At 49.8% G+C, this 14,614-nt stretch overlaps 1 protein-coding gene across 17 annotated transcripts in view; it reads right to left on the bottom strand.

Annotated features, from left to right (window-relative positions):
• Positions 1–14,614, bottom strand: part of DNMT3B (DNA methyltransferase 3 beta) — a 47,254-nt gene that overhangs the window by 17,266 nt on the left and 15,374 nt on the right. For 5 of the 17 annotated variants that reach the window (XM_024239125.3, XM_063720605.1, XM_054542124.2 and 2 more), the window contains exons 2-8: positions 11,615–11,762; positions 10,665–10,726; positions 7,232–7,333; positions 5,463–5,588; positions 4,632–4,853; positions 3,398–3,556; positions 729–836 (exon numbers count right to left, since the gene is read on the bottom strand). In XM_024239125.3, coding sequence (XP_024094893.2) covers positions 729–836; positions 3,398–3,556; positions 4,632–4,853; positions 5,463–5,588; positions 7,232–7,333; positions 10,665–10,726; positions 11,615–11,756 — 921 coding nt within the window. In that variant the 5' untranslated portion in view covers positions 11,757–11,762. Of the gene's footprint in view, positions 1–728; positions 837–3,397; positions 3,557–4,631; positions 4,854–5,462; positions 5,589–7,231; positions 7,334–10,664; positions 10,727–11,614; positions 11,763–11,943; positions 12,239–14,614 lie in introns of those variants that run through there. The other 12 variants (XM_063720602.1, XM_063720607.1, XM_063720604.1 and 9 more) reach the window with 6 other exon arrangements.

The raw sequence follows: 14,614 nt of genomic DNA, 5'->3' as shown, positions 1-14,614 counted from the left end.
TTGTGGTTAAATCTTTTCATGCAGGCACCAAATAGGATCTCTTCCCCCTAGGGAATGTCAGTGGTCACCTCCCACTCAAAAGGCAGATACATCCGAATTAACTCTACCACCAAGATATAGAAGCCCCAGCCAGCACTATCTCATCTCCTCTGTATCTTATACAAGAAGGCACTAGATTTCTTGTTTTATCTCCCTAAAGATGGGGACATTAACTTGTGTCCTACGTGAAGGACCAAGGGGATTTCAGTGTCTAATGAAGCCTTTAGCAATGAGAAGAGGTTGGCTCTTAAATGCTGAACAAAGGTGGGGAAAAAAAAAATTAAGGTGAAGGGAGAAACAGGGTATAATGGTTCATAGGGGATAAGACGGCCCACAGATAGAAGACAGCTGGCCTCCATTGCCGTCTTGCTGTGAACTCCAGCCCTCATAAGAAGGCTCTGAGGTCTCTGGAAAAGCACATTCACTGATACGAATATTGCACCCCTAACTGCCCGTACTCTTTCCTTCTGATTCAGTTAGTGGTCCCAACAAGTGGCAGCTGGGATGTCTCAAATCCCTTTGTTGGGAGGCCCAATCCGGTGGCCATCATGTTATGTTGGCATTTACCTCCTCCCTGGCCACCCTGTCCCCTCCAAACCACCCTTGGCAACACTGAACTAGGTTTCTGTGGGTCTCTTGCTTCATCCCTGCTCTCAGGGCCTAGCCCTCATTCCCTCATCCCATGTTACCTCCAGAGCATGGTACATGGCTTTTCGATAGGAGACGAGCTTATTGAAGGTGGCCAAATTAAAGTGCTGGCTGAACAGCCCCAGTGCCACCAGTTTGTCTGCAGAGACCTAAAAGAGAAAGACATCATCAACATCCACCTACAGGTGTGTCCCAGGTGCCATGTCTATCACAATGTTCTCCATCAGATGCAGAAGATTTTCACACACTTTAACCAAGAGACCATTCCTGGGGATAAAGTCCACAGACATCTATTTGAAAGGAAGGAAAGAAAAAAGCAGAAAAATAGAAATGACAGAGTCTCAACACACAGATATCCAGAACCTTGTTAGTTATGACACTTCCACTGTGAAAAAGGAGGATACTCTGAATGAAGGCAATCAGGCGAACCCTGTGTTTGTATACATTTTCCAAGCAGGTGTCCCTGGTGTGGACCCCTGAGGCTCAGTCCTAATATTCTCTGTGGCTGCTCCAGCATTGAGGGTTTGCACATATTCCTTCTTTCCTAAGCATGATAATTGTTTACTCTTTACCCTTTTATTAAAATGGGTTCACCTAATGAATGTGTTTAGAAAACAGTGCTTGACACAATCAGCACCTTTCACTTGTTGTGATTATTTAACTTTAGTTCTTGTGATTTAATCCGTATTCCACGAGTCTCCTGATGTACCAAGTCCCCGGACCAAGCATGAAGTGACTGAGTTGCCAGTGAGAGAGAAAATGGCCGTTCAGGGATGCTAATCAGAACTGAAAGGCCAGACGTAGTGGCTCAGGCCTATATTCCCAGCACTTTGGGAGTGGGAGTTGGGAGGATCACTTGAGCCCAGGAGTTCGACTAGCCTGGACAACACAGCAAGACCCCATCTCTACAAAAAGAGTCAAACACAGTTGTGTGCACCTGCAGTCTCAGCTGCTCTGTTAAGGCAGAAGGATTGCTTGAGCCCAGGTGATTGAGGCTGCAGTCAGCCAAGACAGTGCCACTGCACTCCAGCCTGGGTGACAGTGAGGACCTCATCTCTTTAAAAAAAAAAAAAGGAACTGAAAGACCCAGGGAATGTTCTAGTCTCCATAAAGAGTGCTCACACTCATGCAAACCTCCATTTTATCATGGAAAGCCTGATTTCCTATATGGGGGTGTGACCACCACTGGGGAGAAAATACTGTGGCTCTGGTAGGGGGGAAAAACCGCTCCAACACAAGTGCTGGTTCCAGCGCCCAGTGGCTCCAATACAACCCAAACAGCGTACACATGCTGAGCAGGCACTTGCCCAGGCCAGACCCAGGTCCCACATTGTCATCTCATCCCCTAATGCTGACAGCCCCACACTGCATTGTATTAGCCTCAGACTCTGTCTTGCAAAGTGCATTTTATGTCTCAATGGGGCAAAGCAATTGCAAACAATCCATCTTCCTTCACTTGACAGAAGTTACTGCTCTCCCATCCCTGGAAGTAGCTGCCTCACTGCCAGCATGGGCCCAGGACTTGTCCTCCCTCTGCTGGTCATGGCAGGCAACTGCATGCAGGGGCTCTCCTACAAAGTAGACTCCACACTCAATATATTATTGTAGCTCTTGGGAAACTTCCATTTGCTCATGGCAAATGGCCCCATGGTAGCTCAATTCCTGGGAAAAACAGAATCTCTACTTGAGGCTGAATCCCAGGAATGTACAGCCCTTCCTTCAATCCTGCCTGGCTTGCTGCTGCTGCAACTTGCCCAATGACCTTAGGCACCTAACTTAGCCTCTCTCAGGGCTCGGAGGGTAGGACTAACATCACAGGATAGGTCTGTCTGATTAAAATCTTTGTTGAGGCCAGGCATGGTGGCTCCTGCCTGTAATCCCAGCACTGGGAGGCTGAGGCGGGTGGATCATCTGAGGTCAGGAGTTGGAGACCAGCCTGGCCAACATGGTGAAACCCAGTCTGTACTAAAAATGCAAATATTAGCAGGGTGTGGTGGCAGGTGCCTGTAACCCCAGCCACTCAGGAGGCTGAGGCAGGAGAATCGTTTGAACCTGGGAGGCAGAGGTTGCAGTGAGCCAAGATCGCACCACTGCACTCCAGTCTGGGCAACAGACTGAGACTCCATTCTCCCCCTCTCCAAAAAAAATCTTTGTTGAAAGAGTGTAAGAACCAAAACAGCCTAGTTATGCCCAACACAGCTCTTCCCCAGCTAAATTTCATTACCAAGAAAGATTTTAAAAGGCTAGTGTCAATCATCAAGAGACTCTGAAATAACCAATTCTACTAAAAACCCTTTTCACAACTGATAGCAGGTGACCCTAAACCCAACTGCATGCCTTTCTCTCCCCAGGGCTAAATGACAAGAGGCCACGGCCATGCTTCCGGTCTCTTCCAGGCTTCTCCACTGAACACTTTTGGCTACCTGCTCACGTGGCCACTCCTGGCCCCTCAGAGTCCACACCGATGATTCTGCCGCCAAAAGATAAATCCAACTGCCCATGGATCCAGAACTTTCTAGCACTTTTGTCCCCTGTATGAGTGGAATCTGCTGTAGCTGGTTAACACAGGAAGTTTTATCCTTCCTCCCAGACAGTGTGAAGGCATAGGCTCACACATCTGCAGAAGGCAATCCCAGGCCTTTGTCTTCAAAGGAAGGCAGGCAGGCACAGCCTCAGGCCTGCAGAGCCCCTTGCCCTTCCCCAGACTCACCTCGGAGAACTTGCCATCGCCAAACCACTGGACCCACCGCATGCCAGACATAGCCTGTCGCTTGGAGGTGGCCTTCCAAGACACCACCATGGCGGGCCACCAGGAGAAGCCCTTGATCTTTCCCCACACGAGGTCCCCTATTCCAAACTCCTTCCCATCCTGGAAGAAAAACCACATGAAGAAATCCCAGTGAGGAGAGGCCATCCTGGGCCAAGTCCTGTCCACTCCACTGTCCCTGAGGGCAACAAAAAGCTTGCCATAAAATGCAAGATGTAGCCAAACACCATGGCCCATGCCTGTAATTCTCAGTACCTTGGGAGACCGAGGCGGGGGGATCGCTTGAGGCCAGGAGTTGGAGACCAGCCCGGGCAACATAGCAAGACTCCATTTCCACAAAAGAATTTATAAAGTAGCTGGGCTTGGTGGTGCACGCCTGTAGTCCTAGCTACTAAGGAGGCTGAGATAGGAGGATCGCTTGAGGCCAGGAGTTTGAGACTAGTCTGGGCACCACAGTGAGATCCCTTCTATACAAAGTAAAATGTAGTAATGGACATAGAAAAAAGGGATCCTAACAACACATAAATACATACATGTGTAAGGAGTCTTCATGCAGCAATGCTTGAATAAAAGCATAAACAACCTGAATTGGTTAATTAAGCTATGATCCAGACCACTGGATTTATTACAGACATGAACCTCAGGCAACTCTAGTTCTTAATAGAAGAAAAAAGCAAGTCTACAAAGGTATAATATGTACAATATATACAGTATGTGCACTCTGATGAACAGAATCACAATATGTATTGTCAGGCCTCTGAGCCCAAGCCAAGCCATCACATCCCCTGTGACTTGCACGTTTATGCCCAGATGGCCTGAAGTAACTGAAGAATCTCAAAAGAAGTTGAATATGCCCTGCCCTGCCTTAACTGATACGGATGCGCATGAAATGTATAATGTATGCAGTTGCAGTCCTTACATAAATGTCATGTTGAGAAAAATCACAGTATTCACGTGGTAAATACTGGCATTTGACTTATGTCTGGGAGAGGATTAAGGTAAAGAAAGGACCATGGTGCATATGGAAGATACTTAGAATTCAAACACATCAATTATTACAATTACAAAACTTCTAACAACTGTTGTCGCTGTATGTTACCAACAGTAGCAGGTAACTGGTTTTTCCCCATGTTCAGGGTCCTCAGTCACCCTGGGCAGGAGCCCCTCTCGGCCGTACCTGATACTCTGAACTGTCTCCATCTCCACTGTCTGCCTCCACCTGCGGGGACTCCATGCCCCCCTGCTGGCTGTCCTGGGCTAGGCGGGCGTAGGGGGTACTGCTGCTCTGGGGCGTCCCATGTGTGTCCTCTGTGTCGTCTGTGAGGTCGATGGTAAGGTAAGAGCTGGGAGGGGACGGCCATGGCGCTCCTGCCGATGCTGTTGCCCGCCGTCTCAGGGACTGTGGACAGAAGGACACATAGTTTGGGCCAGAGCAAAGGATGTCGGTGACCAGAGACCAACGGCACCCCCATATGCCTCCTAGGCAAAAAGAAAGAGGAAAGACTGAAGTTAAAGAGAAGAGAGACCGCTGAAGAAACTTTTCCAGGAACATGTATCTCTTAAGAGGTGGGAGAAAGTCATTGTAACTGTCCCACAGACAGAGACAGAAAGATGACAAAGGCACAAATGATGGGTAATGACGAGGGACTCTCAGAGAGTGAAGTGTTGCCATACCCGCTAGGGTTGCCTCAAGACAGGTGAAGAAGACGTGAGGGAGAAGACAGTTCTGGAAGTCAGTGTTTTCTACCTTGTTTCCAACTTAGAGCAAGAACCAAGTCAACAGGGAAAGCTCCCATTCCCAACAGAGTGTATCTGAGATCAGACCAGGAGAGAAGCCAACAGGCTTACGGGAAACTTACCCAGCAGAGAAAAGAAAAAGCAAGAACCTGAAAAGCAGTGTGAAAAAAGGACACAGATTATCCACCAGCCACAGCCAGCAGTGCAGTGAGTGAGACATATCTCCCAGTTAGAGACTGGGGGCAGGGGTCTGGGCATCTGGGGAACCAACCCTGGTAGCCGGGAACTCCACGGGAGACTCGTCCACATGGTTGCGGCCCTGCCGGCCTCGGGTGGAACGTGGGGAAGGCCTGTGCCTCTCCCGGCTGGAGACACTGTTGTTATTTCGAGTTCGGACCTGGAAGCAAGAGAGGACACTCACTGGGCCTTAGGTGACTGGAGGCCTGGGGTGTGGCGGGGCCAGAAGGATTAGGCCTTGAGGTGGCGAAGGAGACCTGGTAGCCAGCTTCAGGACAACTGGAAGTGAACAGGTGATGAGGTAGGACTCTGGACTGAGTCCAGCCAGAATTCCCCAGTTCTTGGAAGAGAGGTGGTAGGGTGGCCAGCTAAGCTGCCTGACAATTCCCCGCGGGTCCTGCTCTGCCTGTCACAGCAGACAGACTTAGCCAGCTGAAATGGCACCTGCCAACTGGGATTGAAAAATAAAAATCTGACCAAGCACAGTGGCTCATGCCTGTAATCCCAGCACTTTGGGAGGCCAAGGCAGGCAGATCACTTGAAATCAGAAATTCGGGATCATCCTGGATAAAATGGTGAAACCCCATCTCCACTAAAAATGCAAAAATTAGCCAGGCGTGGTGGTGGGTGCGTGTAGTCACAGCTACTCAGGAGGCTGAGGCAGGAGAATCACTTGGACCAGTGAGGCAGAGGTTGCAGTGTGGTGAGATCACGTCACTGCACTCCGGCCTGGGCAACAGAGTGAGACTGCATCTCAAAAAAAAAAGAAAAAAAAAAAAACAAAGAAAGAAAGAAAAATTCATGTTCACTCTAAAACAAACTTTTATGTCAAAGAAGCATAAGGCCAATTACTGGGTTCCGGAAGGCACCAGATCATCAAGATGGAATAGAATTCCTTAGGCTCTATGTTCATTGTCAAAAATGACATGAATTTGGTTGTTACAGAACCTGTGTCCAAATTACGCATAGAAGAGTTGATGTTTAACCTCGGGTAAGTTGCTGGAATCTTCTCTCATCTCCACAAAGGGGATGATACAGACCATATCCTGGGAAGGGAAGACTGTAACCCACACCTAGGATAGTAACTGTCAGTCTGGTCTCTAAAGGGCTGGGTGACCATAAGCAATAACTGCCTTCCCATTGCCATACCTCAAAAACTCTGAGCCACAAAATCCACCCACAGAAGTGGTGGACTCCCTAGGTCATTAGCAGCTGAGCCATCCACCCTGCAAACTCTATCACCCTTAGGCACCTCCAAGAGTGTTACAAGAAAGAACTTAAAAACCACCTGAAAGAAATGGCACATACAGAAAACCTTCCAGCCGGGCGCAGTGGCTCATGCCTGAAATCCCAGCACTTTGGGAGGCCAAGGTGGGCGGATCACTTGAGGTCAGGTGTTCGAGACCAGCCTGGCCAATATGGTGAAATCCCATCTCTACTAAAAATACAAAAACTGGCCGGGCCGGGTGTGGTGGTAGGTGCCTGTAGTCCCAGCTACTTGGGAGGCTGAAGCAGGAGAATCGCTTGGACCCAGGAGGCAGAGGTTGCAGTGAGCTAAGATCATGCCATTGTACTCCAGGCTGGGCAACACAGCAAGACTCCGTCTCGGAAAAAAAAAAGAAAAAAGAAAACCCTCCAACGACAGTCCAAGAGCCTCGTTTATATTTTCTAGTTTCAAAACATTTTTTCATCACTTTGTCTCTTAAAAGCTCCCCTAGGGAGCTATGCTATGTATGTAGCATGCTATGTATGCTATGTAGAGTGGTGGCCACAAGTGCTTTGGCTCAGGGTGTGGCTACTTACAGCTGGGCTTTCTGACCGAGTCCTGGTTTCCCGGAAGAGCTTTGGCATCACTGGGGTGTCAGAGCCATCCCCATCTTCCCCGTCACCATCGCCTGTCAAGTCCTTTATAAGGAAACATGATGAACATGATGAAGAACCCAGGGTATCAGCAAGTCACAGAAACAAGGCAACTGCAATATGCAAGACTGATCATCTGTGCCTGGCAGGGAGACCGGGTCACTCATCACAACACACCACATATGTGTGCAGACACAGGCCAATCACGACAGATGCCCCAGAAGCAATGGCATGAAACCTGCACCATGTCATCAGGGCTTCCTCGTGCAGGCCTCACACCTCACACCAAGCCCAACATAAGCCAAACACAAAAGCTGAAGCAGCGAGCAGCTAGGTCTGGCTGGAGTGTTAAGCACTTGCCTTCACTCACCAACTGTGTGGCTTTGAGTCCATTTCCCTCATTTTAAAATTGGAATAACAGTACTTCCCTCATAGCACAACAGGGTTACATCAAGAATCAAATAATATGCCGGGTGTGGTGGCTCATACCTGTAATCCCAACACTTTGGGAGTCTGGGGCAGACTGAGGTCACCTGAGGTCACCAGACCAGCCTGGCCAAGATGGTGAAACCCCGTCTCTACTAAGAATACAAAAATTAGGCCAGGCGTGTAATCCCAACACTTTGGGAGGCCGACGCGGGTGGATCACCTGAGGTCAGGAGTTCAAGACCAGCCTGGCCAATATGGAGAAACCCTGTGTCTACTAAAAATACAAAAATTAGCAGAGCATGGTGGCATGTGCCTGTAATTCCAGCTACTCATACTCAGGAGGCTGAGGCAGGAGTATCGCTTAAACCTGGGAGGTGGAAGTTACAGTGAGCCGAGATTGCGCCACTGCACTCTAGCCTGGGGAACAAGAGTGAGACTCCATCTCAAAAAAAAAAAAAAATACAAATACAAATACAAAAGTTAGCTGGGCATAGTGGTACATGCCTGTAAGCCCAGCTACTTGGGAGGCTGAGGCAGGAAAATTACTTGAACCTGGGAGGCGGAGGTTGCAGTGAGCCGAGATCGTGCCATTGCACTCCAGCCTGGGCAACAGAGCAAGACTCTGTCTCAAAACAAAACAAACAAAAAGAAATGTGTGGCCAAGAGATTTTATTACTGTTACTGGTAACTAGCTACCAGAAACAAAACAGCAGTGCTGAGCCTCTGATCCTGCAGCTGCCCTAATTCCTCCCAGGGCTTGGGTTCTTCACCTTCTGAGTCCCCTAAGTAGGTTGGCCACCACAAAGAGAATGGAAGCCGAGGGTGAGTTTTCATTGCCCAGGACTTTTATGACTGATACTGGCTCTGAGCAAAACCAACCCAACTGACAAACTCTACTAAGAATAATTAGGAAACAGACGGTGTCAGTAAAGGAAGGAACGCAAAACATGATGGGAAAGATCCAACCTTGGAAAAGTAAATGAAGTAGAAAGCTTGATAATGTAGCAAGTCTTAAAAGACATAATTGTTTGAAATTCTTTAAAATAAGCTTAGACAAGTAAAAAAAATCCAGCTTGTAAAAAAATTCCTTGAGCCCACATAATCCTAACATCAAAACCACAGATATATTTAAAGAAATAAAATCGGCCAGGTGTGGTGGCTCACGCTTGTAATCACTTTGGTGTCACTTTGGGAGGCCGGGACAGGTGGATCACTTGAGGCCAGGAGTTCAAGACCAGCCTGGCCAACATGGTGAAACCCCATCTCTACTAAAAATACAAAAAAATTGGCTGGGTATGGTGATGCATTGCCTGTAGTCCCAGCTACTCGGGAGCCTGAGGCAGGGGAATCGCTTGGGCCTGGGAGGCGGGAGGTTGCAGTGAGCAGAGATTGTGCCATTGCACTCCAGCCTGGGCAACAGACTTCATCTCAAAAATAAATGAATAAAAAAATCATATACCCATTTCATTCATGAATACATGAATAAAATCAACTTCAAAATGCACCATGACCAAGTTGGACTCATTCCAGGAATAAAAAGTTTGCTATACAGTAGTCTCCCCTTATCCAGGGGGGATACATGCAAGACCCCTCATGGCTGCCTGACACCTTGGAAGATGGAACCCTATATGTGCTCTGTTTTTGTCTGTATCTACATACCTATGATAAAGTTTAATTTATAAATTAGGCACAGATTAACAACTAATAATAAAATAGAGCAATTACAATATACTGTTAATAAAAGCCATATGAAAGTGGTTTGTCTCTCAAAATATCTTCTTGCACTCTATTCAGGGTTAATCTGTCCTTCCATGGTTTATGACCTGGTGTCTTCCTCCTTTGCACTTTTATGAATGTAGGTTCTATTAGACATTATCTTCTGGAGGAGTCTGGTTTCACTGCAGTCTTAGTTTTGGATGGTTTCGTTTCTCAATCAACTTCAACTCTTCTGAAAATGTAGCAGCAGCTTTTTCATTGGCAAATGCAGCCTCTCCAGTCATTTTTATAGTTTTCAGTAGAAACCTATTCTTGAATCTATGTAACCATCCATTACTTGAAGTAAATGGTTTGGTGTCAGGGGATCCCTTGCTATAGGCTCAATGCTTCCTGGCACAAAGCACTGCTGTCAATCAGAACGTATTTCTGTTCATGTCTTCCACCTACAAATTTAATGCCTTTTCCCATCTTAACTACACACTTATCACACAACATGGCCATAACTTTTGCAGTTTGAGGTGCAACAGTAAAACTAGCATGCATTTATTTTTCCTTCTTCATGATTTCACGGCTGGAAGATTTGTTCTTACCAAGGATCTAACAACTTCAGCATATGATTTCTTCTTTCCTTTTTGAGAACTTTCACTTTTTCACTTAAAGGAAACACTTCATGGCTTCTCTTTGGCATAACTGAATTGCCAGCATCACTCCTGCACTTTGGGGCCATTATTAAGTAAAACAAGCATTACTTGAACACAAGCACTGTGATATTGCAACTGATCTGATCACGGAGATGGCTACAAGTGACTAACAGGCAGGTAGCGCCTAAGCGTAGAGATGCTGGGCAAAGACAGAACCAATCCTGGGCAGGACGGAGCAGGACAGTGCGAGATTCCATCATGCCACCAGAATGGTACTCAATTTAAAATGTATAAATTGTTTATTTCTGGGATTTACCATTTAATATTTTCCATTTAATACTTTCAGACGGCAGTTGACTGCAAGCAACTGAAATCGTGGAAAGCAAAATGACAGATAAGAGGGGACTACCATATTAGAGATTTATCAATGTAACTGATCGTCCAGATTGAAAAAATGCCAAATATATGCAGAAAGCGTCTAGCTCGACAACCCTCCACACATTTGCAGAGGCCAGTTTTTATGGGCTTCAGGTTGCCCATATGAAAGCCAAAGTCCCTGAGCCCTGAAAAAGGGAGAGCAGAGACCATACCTGCGTGTAGCTTAGCAGACTGGACACCTCCCTCTTGGAGAGTCGCGAGCTTGATCTTCGGCCTGTAGAGGAAACAGCCAGGAGTCTGTTTTGTGGGGGCAGGCACCAGCCTGGGGAATGGCCTTGTTGATAGGGGCTTTTCTCCGTGGCATGGCCTGGGATCTCTCCTACACTATTGTCAGCCACAGGGATTTGCTCTCAGTCCCTCGGTATCGCTCATCTTCTCCACTGATTTTATTCATAAGACAACAGAGCCCTGGGCCAGGCACGTGACAGGACCCAAAACAACACTGAAGTTACCAAGAAGGGGAGCCCTCCGATTCCTTCCAGCAGGGTGCTGCCCATCCAGGGACCACTAACTACATTTCCAGGAACAATTCACTGCCTGCTGTGTCAGCCGCTTCTCAAGTGCTCCCATGTAGAGTGTGGCTATTGTGGGGAACAATGCAGAAATAGAACCCTTTCACGCTCGCAGGAAGTTCCATGGGATGGCACAGCTGAGAGGACAATGCAGGGCTTTCCAACCCAGCTGGGGCGGGATCCCAAGTGAGCTGACTGGAGCTGCTCAGGGCAGGGTGGAAAGGAAGCACACTCCAGACCTCCTCCTCCCAACCCCAGCCCAGCTCTGAGTAGGGAGAGGGTCCCACTGCAGAAGGGCTCTCCGAGGGCCATGCCGAGACCACCCCTGTCATGACTGGCAGAGGACAGGGAACCATCACCCTTGTGTCACGCTCAGAGTCCCAGCTGAGATGAGAGTCCCAAAGGGGAGGCCAAGGGCTGCGGGCAGGCGTGAAGGGCTCGACCCCGCACCCCTCCTTGCTAGAGCTCTCTTCCCTCCCGGGGAATTGTGGTGGAGCTGTCAGAGACTCTCCCCAAAGCCTCCAGTGGTCTGCAGTGACCGCTCACTGTGTCAGCGCCTGACACCACCCCAGGCCCCGCTGCCCAGCCACCTCTGATCTCCGGGGTGCGGATAGCCTCCAGGATCGGGGGTGAGTCAGAGGACTGGTCGCTGCAGGCCCCGTTGACGAAGATCGAGTCTTCCCTCCCGCCGGCGTCCTCCTCTCCATTGAGATGCCTGGTGTCTCCCTTCATGCTTTCCTGTGGGAGAAGCCAGAATGGGTGGGGTGGAAGGGAAGCAGGGACACGAGAGGGGCAGTGTTCCCCGAGACGCCCCGCCATGGGCTCTATGTTCTCAGGCCAAGGCCCCAGGATGCATTCTCAGGGTGATGCTCTTGCCCAAGAACCCCACCCAGGCTGCCCCCCATAGCCTCCCCCTCACCAAGCTCGGAGGCTCAGGACTTGGTTCCATGTGGACAGGCTGTCCCGAAGGCTCAGACGCCAGCACCCAGGACAGAGTGGGGAGGCCAGGGCTGGGGTATCAGGCTCAGACTGCTCTGTGCAATTAGCCGGCCCCTTCAAACAATGCCATTTAGGACCTGCCTGTCCCGGCCCGTCCGCCGCCAGCCTCTGTCCCCTCTGGCCCTGGCCCCCTCTCCCTGCTCAGCCTCTGCAGGGGCTCAGGAAGCCAGTGCATTATTTTCCCTCCTGACCCCTTTGTTTGCTCTCTCCCTTCCCCTCAATCTCCAGGTCCTCTTCCCACCCACCCCCTCCTCCCCCACAGAACCGCTTCTCTCCTCTCCATGGCAGCACAAGCCCCGCCTCACCCCATCCTCCAGGGCCCATTGGTCTGCTGGCCTGTCACTCACTCCCCTCCTCCCTCACCAGCTGGGGCTCAGAGTCCCAAGTTCCCAAGGAGGGAAGGATGGAGGCACAGGCAGAAAGCCTGGGGGCAGTTACCAGGAGGGGGACTCCCCAGATCCATTGTAGCCTCACCCTCACCTCTGGGACTTGGCCTCCCCACTACTGCCCCTCCTGGTCAGGTAAATCAGCTAACACACAGGGCCAGGGCCACACTGATGGGTTGGCAGGCTGTATGACCTCTGGGCTGGCCCATTGCCTGCAACATTGTGGGCACACAGATTTTGTTGGATGCAAGAACCTGTATCTCAACATTGTGGGCACACAGATTTTGTTGGATGCAAGAACCTGTATCTCCCTCTAGGGAGACTGGGGAGCTCACCTTCTAGAAAAAGAAAACTGACATACAGACTAGGCTATTCTCCAAAGTCATATAGCCCATCTAAGAGGTGGGGCCAGGATTAGATAGAGAACGAGTAAAAAACTCCAGGGTATAAATCCCAGCTGAAACCGAGTTTTCCAAGTCACTTGCCTTTGCCTTTTGTTCCACCCTTGGTTGGCAAAAATATTATAAAAGCCTAGGCATAATGAGACCCCCAGGCCCCCATCCCTGAGCCACAAACAGCTCCAGGTCACTCACACCACACCCTTGTGTCCTGGAACCGTGCCTGGTAAAAGCTTCCCCAATAAGCTGCTGCCCATATGCACCGGGCCTCCCTGCCTCTGGGCTCCATCGTGGAGACATACCAGCCCCTGCCAGACAACCCGTGCTAGCCTCGCAGTTTATCTTCTATCTGTCCATCCATCCATCCATCCATCCATCCATCCATCCATCTATCTTAGAGACAGGGTCTCACTTGGTCACCCAGGCTGGAGTGCAGTGGCGTGATCACGGCTCCCTGCAGGCTTCAACTCCCAGGGTTTGAGTGATCCTCCGGCTGGGCCCACAGGTGTGTGCCACCAGGTGTGGCTAATTTTTTGTAAAGACAGAGCCTGGCTATGTTGCCCAGGCTGACCTCAAACTCCTGACCTCAAGGGATCCTCCCACCTCAGCATCTCAAACCAGGGTACCTTCTAGAAGCCACACCTTGTATTGCGGGCTCCGAGCTGCACTGGAGCCACTGGCATCGCCCACCAGGGGGCGCCATGAGCTCAGTCTGATGAGCCCAGTGGCGCCCCCAGGCAGAGATGCAATCTGTGGTGGCAGCTCCCAATTCCAGACCCTGCACCTGCCCATTGCATAGGGCAACTGGACCTCTGCTGCTACTCCCTGTGTGGCCCAGGAGCCACGCAGGCTACAGTACCATCACCTGAGAGCTGGTTGGAAGAACTGTTGGAAGTGGGAGCTGGCTGGAGAAATCTCTGGCACTAAGCTAGATGTCCTGAAGCAGGATTTTCTTTTTTCTTTTTTTTTTTTTGAGACGGAGTCTCCCTCTGTCACCAGGCTGGAGTGCAGTGGTGCGACCTCCGCCAGGCTGGAATGCAATGGCGTGATCTCAGCTCACGGCAACCTCTGCCTCCCAGGTTTAAGTGATTCTCCTGCCTCAGCCTCCTGAGTAGCTGGGATTACAGGCATGCGCCACCACGCCCAGCTGATTTTTGTATTTTTAGTAGAGACAGGTTTCACCATATTGGCCAGGGTGGTCTCGATCTCTTGTCCTCGTGATCCGCCCACCTCAGCCTACCAAAGTGCTGGGATTACAGGCATGAGCCACCGCGCCCAGCCTGAAGCAGGATTTTCACAAGACATTTTAACACACGCAAGTCATGCCTAGGTAATTAATATGCATGTTAAAGCAGCATTGTTCAGATTATAAACATGTGCGCTGATACAGCGCACACAGGCTTTCTGTGCCTCACATGATCCAGGGTATGTGTCAGCACCTGTTAAGGAATTTCCCCTACCAAGGACAGGGGACATGTCTGAATCAGACCAATCAGCTGCTTCTCAGCCCTTTTTCTCCCAAGCCCTGACCCGGAAGAACAGGCTGGCTGACCTATGGCCAGTTCCTATGAGACAAAGCGGCCAGAATCCCAGGAAAGCTGCTGGAGTGTCGGTTCAGAATAATCATTAATTTCAAGCGTTTCACCTCAGGCCAAATCAGTGAACTAAGTAAGCTAGTGGGCCTGGCATAGAGTGGGAGGTGGGGCTACCTGGTGTACCTGGTGTCTTCAGGAGAGTCCACCTCCCCAAAGTGCTCTGGGGGGAGGACACACAGGGTTTGTTTGTGGCCAGGAGCTGGTAGCAGACC

Source organism: Pongo abelii, chromosome 21, assembly GCF_028885655.2.
Source record: "Pongo abelii isolate AG06213 chromosome 21, NHGRI_mPonAbe1-v2.0_pri, whole genome shotgun sequence".
Taxonomy (NCBI): Eukaryota; Metazoa; Chordata; class Mammalia; order Primates; family Hominidae; genus Pongo; species Pongo abelii.
Note: the sequence above shows the minus strand (reverse complement) of the source record. Positions and strands in the feature narration are given on the sequence as shown.